This window comes from Pongo abelii, chromosome 1, assembly GCF_028885655.2.
Source record: "Pongo abelii isolate AG06213 chromosome 1, NHGRI_mPonAbe1-v2.0_pri, whole genome shotgun sequence".
Taxonomy (NCBI): domain Eukaryota; kingdom Metazoa; phylum Chordata; class Mammalia; order Primates; family Hominidae; genus Pongo; species Pongo abelii.
Window position 1 is genome coordinate 167,494,368 of NC_071985.2, and position 18,085 is coordinate 167,512,452.

At 34.2% G+C, this 18,085-nt stretch overlaps 1 protein-coding gene across 3 annotated transcripts in view; it reads right to left on the reverse strand.

The window, feature by feature from the left end:
• Positions 1–522: 522 nt before the first annotated feature.
• LEPR (leptin receptor) overlaps positions 523–18,085 on the reverse strand; it is a 209,663-nt gene continuing 192,100 nt past the window's right edge. For 2 of the 3 annotated variants that reach the window (XM_054533516.2, XM_054533526.1), the window contains exon 19: positions 6,659–8,941. In XM_054533516.2, the coding sequence (XP_054389491.1) occupies positions 8,924–8,941 (18 nt within the window). In that variant the 3' untranslated portion in view covers positions 6,659–8,923. Of the gene's footprint in view, positions 5,900–6,658; positions 8,942–18,085 lie in introns of those variants that run through there. The other variant, XM_024247061.3, reaches the window with a different exon arrangement.

Sequence of the window (18,085 nt, forward strand, 5' to 3'; positions counted from 1 at the left end):
ATATCTGAATACAAGCTCAAGTAGTGACAAAACTCAAATTGCTAGAAAGCCTAAGTGATGAAATATATGTTCATAAATCACTATAAATCAAGATTTCTTAGAGAACTAAAGACTCAAACTATAAGACCTAAAGACTCAAACTAAAGAGCTCTTAAAGATTGAAATGAGTATCTTTCTTGATGATTAAAATGAGTAATCTTTCATCACAAGTGGCTATAATGCCAGCAAGAATCTGGTGTGGGATGATCTATTGAGACATTACCAAAGAGAGTAACAGTAAAGGGAGATCCTGGGAACTAAAATATTTTCAAACCCCTTACAAATGCTAAGCATATGTCTTTCGGAATTTTGAAGACACAACGACAGGCTAACAATGGATAAACATTTTGTATTAACTATTTGTATAAACCACAAGGATTACTTCTTTATATTTTCAAACGTTAGCTGAAATAATATCATTATTTTATTTACCTTACAACAGATATAATCCTAAAGTAACTTAAACTCATAATAATTCTTTTTGGACTTTTATTTCTCAAAATTAACACTGCTTATAATTCATAATGATAAAAAGATGAATATACAGTCATAAAGCACACTGCTTTCTCTGTGACTTTGGGAACATAAAGGAGAAGTAGACTAATTAAATTTCATAGAACAGTTAGTGATGCATATCTTGGCACTTACATTTATAACATTTATTAAAATACCAATTGTGACTAAAGAGAAAGTGATAACCACATGCCAAACACTTAATGACAGGTTTTAAAAGTACAATATCTACAATATAGATATCTCACTACAAAATTAAATATCTTCTAATTCATTCTCAGTTCCAGGTTTTTTTAGTAAACATGTCAGAAAACCTCATAAAATTGAATTTAATGCCATACATCTTAAGCATAATTAATTTTGAAAAATAGACATTTTCAGCAGCTTTCCAAAATAAATGCTGATAAACTTTATAGAAAAATAATTCATTCACTATAAAACCTCATGAAGGGCCAGGTGCGGCAGCTCACACCTGTAATCCCAGAACTTTGGGAGGCCAATGAGGGTGGATCACTTGAGGTCAGGAGTTCAAGACCAGCCTGGCCAATATGCCAAAACCCCATCTCTACTAAAAACCCAAAATAAATAAATAAATAAATAAAAGCTGGGCATGGTGGTGCGCCCATAATCCCAGGTACTGGAGAGGCTGAGGCAGGAGAATCGCTTGAACCTGGGAAGCAGGGGTTGCAGTGAGCCGAGATCACATCACTGCACTCCAGCTGGGCAACAGAGCAAGACTCCGTAAAAAAAAAAAAAAACCCATGGAAATCATCTCCTAATGTTTATACAAATAATATGTAACAATAATATCCCAGTTCTCCTACAGGCTGAATATGTAACAATATCCCAGTTCTCATACAGGCTGATCATGTTTTAAGTTGTTCTCCTAACATTGTGATTAGATGCAGGTGTGCTTTACTGTTTTAAACTGGTTAAGAAAGAGTAAAATTACCTACTTATCTAGCTTCCTTTTATAAATACTTCTTCACATTTCTTGGTAACTATGTTTAAATTTTTTCTTGAATGCTGCTTCTTTCAGTCGTAGTAGACAATTATAGTAGAGTGGACAATTATAATTTTGTGACTTAAAATTTAAGAATGGGCTTTCTCAATAATAAATAGCTGAGAAAGGTTTGTTAAGGTAACTATCAAGATGACCCTCGAAAGATGAAAAGTGAAAGCAATTTCTTTTAAGGTCACAGAAAATAATTTAGAAAGATATCTTTTTTCATCCACATCTAAGTGAGATGGAACTTTGTGGTTGCAGTATGTCTTAGTCCATCAGCATATTGTCCAACTCTGCCTGTGAGCCCTGTATGCATAATTCTCAACTCTTACAGCCTAAAGTTTATTTTCTTTCAGCTTTGGAGGAGGTAATATAAATATTCCTGAAGTAATGTGACCATATATATGATATTATGGAAGACAGAATAAGTTTTATTGGGGAATAATGAGAAGTAGAAGAATGACATGCCTAAGGTTATAAAACCTCATTCTAAATCCAGAATCTCACACTGGTATTGGAATTTCATCCAAGTCCTTTTACCATTTGGTAACTAGGTTTAAAAGGAAAAAAAAAACTGCTCCTATTTTTCTTGTCAACTTGTAGCTCATCTCTAAATGGACACAGAGATCCAACAGAAGGTGCCTATTCATAGTGACATGTACTTCAACTTTTTCATTGTTCTTGGGGGTTTAAGTTAGAAAACCTGTAATCCTGCAAACCCTGACATATGATTTCTCTTCAAACAATCTATTTAAACTTGAAGCCACAGCACAAATTATTAATTTCTGAGTTGCTTTCAATGAAGGTCAGATTTAGAAAGACTGATTAGTAGCTTGTGTTTCAGTTTAAGGCCTTAAAATGAAATATTAAAAATTCCAGATTTATAAGTTTAAAAGACCATAGACCCTATTTCAGCTCCTCCTTCCTTTAAATTTTTTTATAGAAGCTGTGAGAAGAAATGGGAAGTTCCTGACCATTCTGAGGCATAAAACATTCTAAATTTTCTCGAAATTGTGAGAAAATCCAGTATTTCATGGCAGGTAGTTTTCACAAGGTCCCAATAAAACGTAATGATACATAGTGAAATAAACTTTCAAAAGTGGAAATCAGAATTCAAGCCCATTGACAATAAATATGATCTAAGTCTATACATAGCAATAGGCCAAACTATACTTGTTCGGCACTTTCCATGAAAAAGTGCCTTGGAATTTCAGTATTTCTGAAGTGCGTTTTTGTTCATTTGTCCACTTATCTGGGGAACTGAGGCTGAACCAAGATGGTATCAATGATCTCAGGTTAATGTGCTGTCACTAAATTTCTTTAACACAGACCTACAGCACTACAGTGGTCCTGGGACTGTTGAATTCACTCAAATAAGATACATACATCCTTGGGCTGATGAAAACATCTATCAGTTTCTCTTTCCTGTTATTCTAGGTCCCAGATCACAGGAGAATACCGTGTCTCAGTGGACATGCTCAGAGGTCAATCTTCAATTACAGAGTGGGGCAAAATTTATTTTTCTATCTCTTCTCTACTGTACCTTCAATTAAATACCTAGAATCTATAAGCATGTATTTAAAATGTCAATTTTAACAAAATTTTTATACATGTAATAATTTATCTGTTTCTGTGTCTCTAAAGCCACGTAAAATTATCCATGAAAAAAACCCTTCTCTGTTTATCTTTGCGTAGAACTAGGGCTTTCGTACCACATCAAGTAACAAGTTGCTATCAGCCCTCTACCTATGTCTTGTAAGGGGGTCATCAGTTGAGTATGTGAGATCCTGAGACATCTTAAAAATACTTATAACATGGAATACTTTATTGATTCCCGAGTGGAAATTGATTATAAAGTGTGAAAAATATCTATCAAGTGGGGTCTGGAATCTTTGTCATTGTTTAGAACCGCTCACTTCATAGCCACAACTGGAATAGAGATGGAATGTAGAGATTTATTTAGGGTAACAGTAAAATCGGGAGTCTCTTGTCTCCGTCTAAATATGAAATTCTGATAATTTTTAAAAACCCATAGGCATATTTTTGAACACTAAAGTACTTATTTTGATGATACTGATATTCTTGAAGGTCTTCTTGCCACTGAACATCTAAATGTGCAGGTTTCTTAATTTAGTTTGTTGCCCATTATGCTGTCTTTGAATTTTTTTACCATACCAAAAGTTGAATAAATAATAAACTTAGGTATTAATCTTAAGTTTTTAAAGGCAAACATGAGATCTGTGCAATTCTCACTTAATTTCTCATCCAGCATTATACTTCTACTTAATACATTTTATAATCTTTATTTTTTCTGTCACACTCAGCCAATTTTTGTGTTTTTTGTAGAGACGAGGCCTCACTATATTGCCCAGGCTAGTTTCAAGACTTCTGAGCTCAAGCGATCCACCCGCCTCAGCCTCCCAAAGTGCTGAGATTACAGGCATGCACCACCGTGTCCGGCCTCTACTTAATAAATTTTGATTATAAGTCAGTTGTTTTAAATTGATGGCTATGTAGGGTATAGGTTAAAAACATAATCATTCGCATTAAAAAATCTGGATTTAAATCTGAATTCTGATTCCATTACCCACTGACTGTAACCTTGGGCGAATTATTTACTGTCTTCATCTTTAAGGAGTATCATAGTAACAGATGTCTCATACAATTATTGCAATAATTAACTGGGTTAAGGTATGTAAAGTACTACACAGTGGTTTGTTTATGTAGACAGAATGCTCAGTGATGGGAAAAAATAGCATATGTCCAGGTGGGGATGGGGGAAGACAATTATTCCAGAGAGATATACAGTGACATTTGGCAATCTAACTTTATCAGAAAGTGACCACTTCAACATCTTTCAGAGAGAATTAAAACTGACATTATGTTTTCAAAAGTGCTTGTGTTGTCATCAAAATACTGATTGTGGGCATCACCATTCTTGCAGGTTATTTCATTCTATGGTACATATCTTAGACTTGGTACATAACAATTGGCTCATTAGTCTTCACAAGTATAACCCCTTAGGCCAGGGCTGAATTCTGTTTATCTTAAACATTTAGGGAAGTCCTACTTGAAATCCTACAGTCTGATAGCACAAAATATAAATACATAACATACTCTCAAAACACACAAGGACACGTGTTAAGAATGTGTGTGTGTGTGTGTGTTGGTACAAAACAAAAACTTGAGGTAAAACAACATGCCCTCTGAAAAAACAATTACATCTCACAAAAGATGGTATCTGTTGGGCTTATTTCTAGCTGGAAACAAGGGACCTTCCCACTAGAGCTTGGGAATAAAATAGAAGAGCGTGTCTACATTGGTAGGCTTATGAAGGCTTTCTCAAATTTTTTGTCTATGTTACTAAGAGAGGACAAACAGACAACATTCATTTGGAACAATTATTTTCAAATTTGACTCTGGTTTCTTTTCGTTCTCCCATCCACAACTATAAAGTAATCTATTACACTTTACATTACCCATTATAACACAAATCTGAAGGTTTCTTCAGTGAAATTACACAGTTAGGTCACACATCTTGTTTTCCATGATCTTATGAGTCTGAGTAGAACAAGTTTGGAATTGAGGCATGTAAGATGCAAAAGTCTTCTTACTAGAAGTTCCTAAGTTGAAATTATTTTCTACAAAGTGTGAGCAACTGTCCTGGAGAACTCTGATGTCCGTGAATAAACAGGGGGCTGGGAATGGGCACAATACCCTTGACTTGTCAGTCAAAAGCACACCACTCTCTCTCTTTTTGATTGAGGTGACCCCTACATAATAGACAGACTTTTCATCATTATTTTCTTCAGGGAAATTTCCCTCCAATTTCAAAAGTTCATCCAATCCTTCTGAGAATGTGAGGTGTGGTGAAATTATGTTGGGACGCTGATCTGATAATATAAAAAATGCCTGGGCCTCTATCTCCCATGAGCTATTAGAGAAAGAATCCTTCAATGGAGAATTTTTGCTAGAGAAGCACTTGGTGACTGAACTATTTATAAGCCCTTGTTCTTCACCAGTTTCACTTGGTTTAGAGTTGCTGATCAGCGTGGCATATTTAACAAAGGGTTGTCTCTGGCTTTCGTCCTCATAGGTTACCTCGGTACCCTCAGCCTCAGAGAAGTTAACACTGTTGAACTGGTCACTAATACAAACAGAACCCTTTTCAAGATCTGTTGTTGAAAGTAGAGAGACCACAGTTGTTGGCACCATCTCATCTTTATTTTTCCATGATGTATCAACACTGATATCTTCTGAAATTGTTTCAGGCTCCAAAAGAAGAGGACCACATGTCACTGATGCTGTATGCTTGATAAAAAGATGCTCAAACGTTTCTGGCTAAAAGAAAAGACACATTTTAAGGCTCAATTATGTTAAAAAATTTTGCTTCATTATGTCATACTGGCAGAAATGGAAGTGTGTTAATAATAAAGAACATAAGTCAACCACAAATTAACTAGTTTTTGACTAAGATACATATATCAAAAAGCGTAAGGAAGAGCCCGTTTAAGATAGCATTTGAAAGTGGGACAAGACAGACTTAGACTTCAGTTCTTCCAATTCTACAACCATGAACAAGTACACTAACCTCTCTGCCTTTCAATTTCATCATCTCTAAAAATGTGCTTCATGGTATTGTGGCTAGAAATAAATTAGTGTCTGCAAGTGCTTAGCTCTCAGGAAAGATTGGTTACTGTCATTGGAAAATGCTATCTTCTGAAGATATTTTCTTCCTAATATTTTGCAGCAAATTACATTCCCACAAACTAAAAATTTTAGCCCAAAATAGAAAAAAGTGGATTGAAATAAAATGAAATGACCAAAATAACTTGTCTAAAAACAGTTAAAATAAGTATGTTGTGAAATAAGATACGGTATGAAAGTAAAATAATTGTGTTGACTATTAAAAACTTATCTGCTGTATACTGAGAATCTGCTTGAGACTATCTGAAAATAAAAGCTAATAATATCGTATGTTGAGAACAATGATGATGAAAGAGATGATCACAAACCGGTAAATTACTATTCCTTATAAATAACTTCACATAAAAATATTTACTATGGAAATGTGAAATGAAGACAAATACACAAGACAAATGTACATCATATTTTTTATAGAAGTGATCATATCACAAAGAAAAATCCTGCTAAGCAACTACAAATCAAGAGTCTGTGGGCAAAAAGCTCAATTCATACAATGTAAACACATTGAAAAAACAAATGCAAAATAAAAAAAGCTGTTGATACATCACCTTGAAAAATTAACACAACTAAATTAAGGGCTATAGAAAATGTGTTCAGCTTATATATCATACATGTCATTTAACTTGAATTTTACAATTTTTAAACTAATAGAATTCAGATTTATTGCTTGAAATAATGGTATACCCAGCTGTTCTTCATAATGGCAAGCATATTCCATATACAATACAATTTATTTAGCATAGTTTTATACTCTTAAGTAAAATATGTTAGTGATTAAAAGCATAAAGGAATAAATATACCAAGCGCAAAATATAATAATGGAATAGACTTATGCAGGCATTAAAATACTGCATAATGACAAATACTGAATTAATACAACTTTCCTATTATTCACAATCATAATATATGAAGAGAAAACTGTTCCTATGCCTGGTTTTTTTTCTGAAAGAAATCTATAGTTTTATACATTTCTTCAAATATTTGCTTGCTCATTTTCTTTTTTCTTAAGGCTTCTACTATATATGCACTGAACTGTCTTAAAATTTAAATGAATCTACATATTAAGATTGTCAAAAGAATTAGATGTTATCAATATGAAAACAAGGAATACATATTAAAAAAACCATAACCATAGTCAAGATTACATATGTCCTTCAAATGATGTGTTTGATATATTTCATGCTAAAATGTCATAATCAGTAACTGTTGAAATCAAATACTGTAAATGCCTTCAAATGCATTCAGATAGAATATTTCACTCATAATTGATAAGAAATATCATACTCATATACTATTGAAATATGTTTTGTCAGTGAGTTATAAAACTTCATTAAAAGTATATCCATTTAAAAAAATTTCACTATATGCATCTTTTTTAAGATTTTAGAATAATCTGGGCACATATTAAATATGTGTTCAGTGGGCAGTAATTAAAGAATATCCTTTCATAATTTCGCACTTAGATTTTACATTTCAATGACATCTATTAGAAGTCAAGAAGGGAAGAAAGACATATTCTTCCTGTTTTTGTAGAGTTCTTTTCTACTTTCAAATAAAACTACGAGCAAAATCTAAATATAAGGGATCCATATATACATATATATACGTATATATAATAAATTTGAATATTGAGTTCATTAAACATAGTCTTTGGTTTGGTTTGAATGTGAGCAACACAGCATAATTCGTGTGCTGAATTCATAAAACTAGCAAGCAGTCTGTTTGAAAGTAGAAAAGTTCTGTCCTCACCATGAACTATTCATAAAAGCTCCAAAGAGTCTCCCTTTCTTGCATCACTGCCCATTTCCCTGCCTACCAGAGGTCTTGGATGGTTCAGTGGAAGTAAATTAGATTTAGGTCATAATTAACAAGAAAGCTGGATTAGAAGTCGATGTTCCCTTCTGATCCGGTCAATCTGACCTGGGTATGTAGGGTCATCCTGATATGAACCGTAACTCCCACTGTCCTGTGGCCAGCACAAACACAACTTCGGGCTTTCTTTTAACTGAAATGGAAGTTATCACTTAAGCCATTTTCAAGGATATTGAAAACTGAAATTCCCAGATTGAACAAAGTTAGATACAAAAACGCCAGGAGATATTCAAAAGAACACCCGAATAGGCTGATTTTTAGGCTGACGTGTCTATAAAGGAATCTAAAATGGAAAAGTTTGGACATAAAAATACAAACTAAATATTTTCACTGATTCCATACTTACAATCATTGTATTTTTAAAGCTATTTGTCAGATGTTGCAGTTTTAGAGTTCACCTAATTACAGCATTGTCTACTACATATTTGATGACATTTAATAGATATGTAATGACAGCAACAGCCATAATTTTCTTAATGTTTAATGACCAGGAATATGACAAATCAAAAGCCAGAAATCATGAATACTACTTTTAAACTTTAGATGATTTGAAAATTAATCATACATCCAAACTGAACTGGACTCAAATCTATATTTTGAACCCAAATTTACACATCTATTTTAAGTTCTAAATCAACATAATCCACCATATGTTAACTCTCAGAAGTTCAACTGAATTTTTTTTAGATTTGCTCCCCTTCTTCAAAATGTAAAAATCTTCTAATACTCTATAGACTGTTGGGAAGTTGGCACATTGGGTTCATCTGTAGTGATCATGATTAGACTTCAAAGAATGTCCGTTCTCTGTTTAGATAAAATAAAACAAAATAAGAAAGCAAAATAAAAAATCACTCACAAAGAAAAAGATAAAAGATTTCAAAAAACATTGATAAGCATGGGTTCTGGACTATACATTTTTGTGTTAAGTTACAATAATGCATCCTTTTGGGAATGGGCAAAATTTTGAACTAAGGTGGCTTCTCCCGTTTTCTTAATGAATGTTTTAATATCACACTCTAAGGACAGCTTTAATTACCCCAGGAAGGGAAAAACTATAGGGAAATAACAGAATAGGTAAAAGGAGAGAAGAACAACAAGCTGCAAAAATTAAAAGAGGGAGAACCAACAGCAATATAGGATAGTTTGGAAGAAGAAAGAATAAAAGAGGAGAGCAGTGAAAAGAAAAATAAAACAAAAATAAATAAAGAGAAAGAAGTGCTAAAAATGGTAAAGAATAGAATCACAGAACCATTCATTATCATGGGTTTTTAAAATCTAGAAATAAGATCTGAGAAATCATATGGTCCAAGTGTCTCCCTTTTTTCTGACAAAGCAATTGAGGCTGCCAAGATTATTTGCTAAAGGTTACATGGCTAATTAGAGTAGAGGGAGGACCCTGACTTAGTTCTTTTTTTCTAGTCCAACAATCTTTCTATAACACAATGGAAGATGAAAGGTTGTCCCAAACACAAATAGGCAGAACATGTTCTTTGTTTCCCTTTTACTACTCGCTGTGATAAAGTTCAGCTGATTAATTTATACTCTCTCCTGTTTCCTCATAACCTGAGGGCTATAAGGAACAAGAAAATAAACAAAACTGAGGTTACCTTTTTAGGGGAGTGAAATACACACTTCTAGGCCCAGTAATGTGCATTTCCGGGCATAGGGGAGATGGCTACTTCTAAACAGAACTTCTAACTCGAAAATGCACCAGCTCTTCCACACATTTGGAAGGCCATCTAGCAATTTTAGGGATGCTTCTGATTCAGATCTGTGAGGATGGTGTTCTGGGAGGCCACGGGTTGTTGAGCTGCTTTATTTGGAGGCCTAGGGCTGACTGGGGAATCTAAGACAGTTTCTAGATCCCAAGGAAAAATCTATTTGTTTCTAGCTTTAGCCCCCCTAAAGGAAGTTGTTAAATGGAGTAAACTCTTGTGAAAGCTGACATAAATGTAGACACAGGAGCATGGCTGGATAAAAACAAACAAACAAAAAACAGAGAATGAGAAAAATATTGTAAAATAATTAAAGAATAAAAAGAAGTGGAACGAATTGAAAATGAATTAAAGAGGCTTAAAATATCTTTAAGGGAAAAACCCAGGTGATTTGGATTTAGAAGAAATTTAACAAATTAGGCAGAAATGCTAAGGTAAAAAGGTGCAAAACAAACTAAGAAAGGTAATAGTTCTTTTACACTCTAAAATTTGAATTGGAAGAAAAGCAAGGCTAATAAGTTATCATAATACATTTTCTTACAATAAAAATTCAATCTATGTTTAAGATTCTGATTTTTTAAGGTATAAACAGAAATGGTATTCTGATTCGAGATGGCTGACTGAACAGGTTTCTCTCTTGTCTCTATAGAGATTCTGTTGGAATGGCAGTATGTAAATGAGTCAAATACAAACCCACCACAAAGAAGATGATCTGAGAGGGCTAATGAGAAATGAGTAATTTTCATTCATTGCTAAAAGACAGAAAACAATTGAGAGAGTATAGATCAAAGAAGGTCAGTAAAGAAAGCTGAAGACCGGAATATATCCAGCTGCAGCTGAGGAGAAAGAAAATTGGCCCTGCCGTATACAGCGGAGACAGTGCGTGAAGAAATGGCACGTAAAAACACACGAAGACAAGAGAACTGTGGCTGGAAACTGGGGCCTAATGGAAGTTCTGTATATGGAATGGGGCTCTTCTACTCCTCTGCTGAACATGGAAGAGCCTTCGTGTAAGCACTACCCTTCACAACCAGACTGAGGATTTGTTCTCAAAAGCAACTAAGGAACTGTCTGGGGAGGAAGACAGCAGCCATGGAATATTGCTAGCTGAGAGCACATCTTTCCTCATCTGGCCAGAACCCTGCCTACTCACCCAGGGCAACAATGCCTATATACACTGGGCTCCCAGTCAGCCTGTCTACTGTTTCATTCCTAAACATGAAAGGAAAAAAAAGGATTACCAGATATTAGGAGGAAAGACTGAGATAATAAAAGAAAGGCCAAGATAAACAACAGGAGCACATGACCTAGAAGGAACACAGAGAATTCAGGGAATAGAAGAAAAAAGAATTTTTAAAATAAAAGTACAAAAATCCTCGAATTGGTATTTCTAGCAAGATTTAAGAAAATATGCATAAAGCCAGAACAGAATACTCTGAGAAAGAATACTTGGAAATTTACAAAAATAATAGTATATAAAAATCCAACAGAAACACTGGAAGAAGAGGGTATGGCAAGGTCTCAGAATGTAACACACACACACAAAAAAACAAAGAAACAGAAAATATGAGATAAAAGGTAAGAAATGTGGAAGATCTATGCAGAGGGTCCATCATCCAACATACAGATTCTAGAAAGAGAAACAAAGAAACAAGAGGAGAGGAAATTATCAAAGAAATAATATAATTTCTTAGAATTGACAGGAGACATGGAATTGAAAGTCTCTTCAAAAAATAACCACATTAAATAAAAAAAGAACCACTCCAGATTCATCACTGAAAATTCAAAACAACAAAAATGAGGAGAATATTTTTTTAAAAAGGAAATTATCAGTAAACAGTGAGGAGTAAAAATCACAATAGTATCTGACTGCTCAGAAGCAATACTGGATACTATATGTTAAGGCAGGAATTGTTTCAATGTTCTCTTGGAATGGCTTTTTCTAAGAATTGATACTCCACCAAACTATCAATCAAGGAGGGCAGAATAAAAGGAAGTTCAGGCATGGAGAGATGGAGACTTATCGCATACTTCTTAGGAGGTTATTTAAGGGTGTAGTTAAGAAAGATGAAGGAAAGGAATCCAGGAAACAACCAGAAACCAGTTAAGGGAAAGTTTAGAGTGATGGCTTATAGTAATTTTAGAGAAAGCCTAGTCCTGATTGAAGTAGGAGGATAGAGGAGTTCCTGGAGAGTGCACTAGAACAACGCCTCCAGTAAAGATGGGATAGTGGATAAAAAGGTAAAATAACAGCATAGATTATATAATGGGAAGGGAGGGAAGGGGAGGGGAAGGAGAAAGAAAGACAGCATGAAAAGAAAGAAAGAGGGAGAGGGATGAATGGATGAAAGAATGGAGGGAGGAAGAGGAAGGAAGGGACAATTAGAAACTTAAGGAAAAGAAAAAAGATAAAAACTAAAAATGAAGCTAACTAAAATTCAGCACAATTTTGATCAACAGGTGGAATATAACTAATATATTTTTTTAAAAATTCCCCTTCGACATCGGAACCACTGAGAAGTGTAATCACATATTATTAAACACTTGGTTCAGTAAGTCACAATATTTACATAATCATAACAATGTAAATTCAGTTTATTAGTTTTTCTATTTTAAAAAATAAACCACAGACAAATTACAGCACAGAACATCATATCAACCCTGACTTAAGGAAAAACATAAAGTTAGATTTAGAGATTGGAAAGTAGAGGGAGAAATGGAGGGAAGCATAAGAGTGCTAATGTTTTTATTTTTCCAAAAAAAAAAAAAAGTAGGGGAGCTCCAAGAAATAGTCTTCTGTTTAAAAGAACAAGAAATGGAAGTTTAAGTAGATTTTTCTGAGGTTGGAGAAATGATTGCTTAAGGAATTGAAAAAAGTGACAAGACAATATGGGTAGAAGCACAAGGAGGGAAGAATGTGTGGGAGTAAATCCTCGTTGTAGCCAGAAATCAATAGATACCGTCTACATTTCATAGTGGCGTAAGCATATGGTTTTTAGAAACAAAAAGGTGACATACTAGAAAAACCAAAAGTCAGACAGTTAACTAAAGAGGCATTTGGAAAGCAAGACTAAGGGTAGGGAGGGGTGGAAAAGGGGACTGTCCTTTTCAAGAAGTGATCTTCCAAACTCAAATATTTAATTGTAACATTTCATTATTAAATCATTCACACATATTTTTCAAAAAATTTTAAATATTGAGAAATATCATATACACGAGAGAACAAAGAGACATATACAGCCGTGCTTTCTGCAGCACTTTTTGTAATAAATATAAAAAAGTGTTCAAACACCTTAAATATCCACCAGTAGAGGAATAAATGAATTGTGCTATGTTTGTATAATGGAATACTACAGACCAGTCCAAATGTGTGGACTAAATTAACTACATCAACTTGGAGAGAGCTCAAAACACAATGTTCAGAGATATTTTTGGAATAATATGAAAGGTACATTAACATTTTCAGTACTTCAAAGGATTACTGTTCATTGGTCATGGATACACACATGTGAAAGTAGGAAAGTATAAATGCACAAACTAGACAAACACAGGCTACATTCTTGAAATCATGGGTTCCTCCAGGAAGAGAAGGAGGGACCGGAAATAGTGGAACAAGCAGGACAAACTTTACCTGTAGTTTTTATTTATTTTAAAAATGAAGAAAATGCAGAAAGTTTTAAAATACTGTGTTAATATAGAGCTGTTTTCAGATTGTCCTATATTTTCACCTTTATATTATCTGGAAAAACTAATTTTAAAAGAGAAAAGGAAGTGGAACATACAAAAGAAAAAAGATCTGGCAGGAAATTATATTGGCAAAATTATTTTTAATCACATATGGTATTATCCTATTGTTAGCTATGTCTAGCATATAGTGGTTTTAAATAAATGTTTTCTTTTTATTTTTCTTTTAGAAATACATTCAAAATATTGGATTTTAAAAAACACATTTGATTAACATATTTATGGGTTCAGGATTTAGATTTAATACAAACCAAGGGGAAGCAGAATGACAGCTTCAAAAGTGGAATGGATTAATTTTAGGGAAGATTTTGAAAATCATGTTAGATGTCTAGAAATTACAGGTTAAGAGCACTTTCATAACAATCAATATTCAAAATATCTGAATTTGGAGAACAAATTAAAGGAAACACTTGCTATAGAAATTATTACTTCCTTTAAAAAAAGACTATATTTGTATTTGAATTATTTTTAAAAACAATAGGCTCCTCTGGTCTGCTTTCTTTGCAATATAGTGTGAGTTTTTTGTTTGCTTATTTATTCATCATTTGGGTTACTTTCACATTTTGGCTATTATGAATAATACTGCTATGAGTATTCTTATAAAACTTCCCATGTGGATTTGCTATTTCATTTCTATTGAGTACATCTAGGAATGGAATTACTGGGTCATATAATAATTCTATGTTTAACCTTTTGAAGAATTGTCGACTATTTACCGAAAGAGTTGCTATTCCATTCCCACTGTCAGTATATGATAATTCTAATTTCTCTGCATTCTCACCAACACTTACTATCTGTCTCTTATTATAGCCATCCTACTGGGCATCTTGTGGTTTTTATTTGTGTTTCCCTATTATCTAATGACACTGAGCATATTTTCATTTGTGCTTCTTGGCTATTTGTATATCTTCTTTGGAGAAATGCCTATTCACATCATTTGCCCATTTTTATGGTGTTAAAATATACATAACAATATTTACCATTTGAACTATTTTTAAGTGTATAATTTAGTGGCATTAAGCATATTAAGAAATACATTGTTAATATGGAACTGATGGCACGGGTATCAATTTGAGTCAGATAGATCTGGATTTGAACCACAGATGTTACATGGACAGGCTGGGTGATCAAGACAATCTACTGAACCACTCTGGGCCTCAGTTTTATCATCAGAAAATATAAGGCTATTAGCCCTATGAAATAATTACATAAATAACATGAATACGAAACATGGGGTGGATGGTAAATTTGCCTTTACCTGTTTAGTAATATAAAGTGAATTACACTATATTATTTTTCCTTTAAAAAGCATATTTTAGGCAGGGTGTGGTGGCTCACACCTGTAAGTCCAGCATTTTGGGAGGCCGAGGTGGGTGGATCACTTGAGCCTGGGAGTTCGAGACCAGCCTGGGCAACATGACAAAACCCTGTATCTACAAAAAAATACAAAAATTAGCCGGGCATGGTGGCACGCGCCTGTGGTCCCAGCTACTAAAGGGGATGAGGTGGGAGGATCAATTGAGCCCAAGGACGTCGAGGCTGCAGTGAGCTGAGATCGCACCGCTGCGCTCCAGCCTGGGTGACAGAGCGAGACCCTGTCTTAAAAAGAAAAGGGTACATTTTAATTATTTAGGAGATTAAAACAACAGGCTAAAGAGAAAAAAGTTAATGAATTTTAGAAGATTTTTATCATCAATAAAATCTTTGAAGTTATATTCTCCTTCACTCTTTAAATGTTCTATTATATTCCAAAACCTGATTTATTCCTAATAGTGTTATTTATGCACCTGGTCAGCCCTAGTAATAAACTAAGCATCTTGTGGGTTAGCTGTGCTTAAAAAATAATTTATAAGATTAGAAAGTCAAATATTTCCAGAGATTTTTAAAAAATCAGTCCTACAAATAAGAACATTCACACCCACTGTATTTTAAAAATTCTTCACATTTCTTTAATTTACCAGAACTTGAAAAAATGTGGCAATATTTCAATCTACTTGTATATAAGGTCTGTCAGATGACCTATGGCAGCACTGTGCACACCTCAGGGAGAGCAGGTGCGGCAGCGGGGTAGGATGTAGTCTACAAGCATTTCCTAAGTCAACCAACCTCCACCCAGTAGTTCCTTTGTGCCAGGCATTTTCTGGAAAAGGGAAAAATAATTTGGTGCAGGTTTAAACTGCATTTTGCTGATGTGGGCCTGATCATTTCATGGCCCTCCTGAACACTGAGAAACCACTTCATGGTGGTCCATAGGTGAGATTTCAGAGCTTAAATGCTGAAGACAGAGTGTTTCAGCCTCTTTTTCAGTGGCATTAAAAAGTAAGATGATCATTCCCTGAATTAATATATACCTATATACTGAAACTTTAGCAATTTTATTTAGATAAGTATATAGGTTTTTTGACATAAAACCCTCATATTTAAGAAAAAGTCTTATAGTCTTCCTATTTCCAGTTTGTGAATATGCTAGGTACTGCCTTCCACATGACTTAGTGTTTGCAGGTACTTAGCTGGACACCACATCTCTGCCTCAAAACCTAGTTAATGATTGTTCATCTACCAGATCTTGGCCCAAATGTAATTTGCTTAACTTTATCCACTCACCCCCATGGATACACTAAGCCAGGTTCCCACATTATAAGCGCTCAGCACAATGGGACCCCTTCTTTCACAACATGTAGTTTACAACTATAAGGTTGTGATTGGATCATTATGTGTTATCTACATGTAACAAAATTTCTCATGTGCCCCATAAATTTGTACAAAAAATAGTAATGCTATTTCCATGATAAATGTATTAATGATTATCTTCCCCACTAAACTGTATACTCAGGAGCATATAGTGTTTTTCTTATCCTTATAATGCCAGGTCATACTATAGTGACTGGTATAAGATAAGTATTCAATCATATTGAATATATGGATGAAATGAATAGAACTATTTTAGAGAGGCAAAAGGAGACAAGCTCTTCCTATTCTACTTTCAACCCAGCCACTCTTCTCTGACCTCACTGTCTTATTTCTCATATGGTAAGAAAAATATGTTCTCCCAGACCCTAGCAACAGCCAAGCCTTACATATAAATACTCACCATGTGCTTGTTGAACAAATGAATGAACGACACATATATATATATATAACTGAAATATCATCACAACTACACAAAATGTCACTGTATAAATTCATAGTAAAAGATAAATGAGAGAAAAAATATTTACTTGAAAAACTCGGCAACACTGTTTTAATGAAAGGAGACTCTGGCTTAGTGAGCAAAAGCACAGGTGAGGAGTATATAGGAGTGTGGCTGATTAGACTCAGGCAAAGCAAAGTTTCTATAAAAAGAATTGTTCATATATAAAACAACACTACTGCTGCTTCTGAAGACAGGGCATTCTTTCTCCTGCTGAAAAATTACAATTCAATCTTTTTCTTTGTTCATTATGTCTACAATATTAGTTGTTTACTTATTGATAAGCTGTAGAACAGTGTTTTTCTAACTGCAAATCATAGGCCATTCGAATGTTGTGAAATCAATTTAGTGTCTTGCAACCAGCATTTTTAACAAATAAAACAGAATTTTAAAACATTCTATTTCAAGCAAGAAGTAAAGCTGCTTTGCGTATCTTTCATTTCGGTCTTGCATATCTATATCTATGGTGTACTAGGTTGGAAGGTAAAATGTATTTATACATGAAAAACACCAAAACTGCAATTACTTTTGCACCAACCTAAGTTTTTTGCACTGTGGGTCATGGCGAAGAAGAAAGAAAGGAAAAGAAGCCAGTGCTATAGAGAACAGCTGCTATTAGAACAGGCTCCAAAGCCAGACAAACTGGTAAGCTAATCTTGCCTCTAAAACAAGTTACCGAACCACCATGAGCTTCAGCTTCTCTTTTGCAAAATAGAGAGAATAACACTTGTCCCATAGGGTAACTGAAAGAATAATAATAGTAATATAAAATACATAAATATGTAAAATAATAACTAATATTTGTTGAGACCTTACTATGTCACAAGTACCGTCTTCTTTAGTCTCCCAAACAACCTAATAAGGTAAGCAGCCTATTTCACAGAAGAGGAAATTGAAACATTGAGAATGTAAGTAAAAATCTTAATAAATGTAAGAATATGTATCTCAGTGCTTTGCACATAAAGTACAGCAGGAGGAGTACCACAAATATTTGTGATGGATAAAATACAGTCTTTGAATTCAGAGCATCAGAGCACTATCCACAATAAATAAAACAATACAATGATCTAGGAACTTAAAGGGGGTAGAAATTCTTTTGAATTACACTGGTTAAAGGAAGGCTTGAGGAAAGAAGGGCCTAGAGCAAGATCTTCATGTACAAGGAAGGCTCTGTGTAGGTGGATGGGAACAGTAAAGGTATCATCAAGGCCCAGGGACAGAAAAAGTCGTATAGGTAGGTTGATAACAGATTGTAGAAAGAGGTCCTTGAGTACTATTAATAGCTTCAGGGGACTTTAA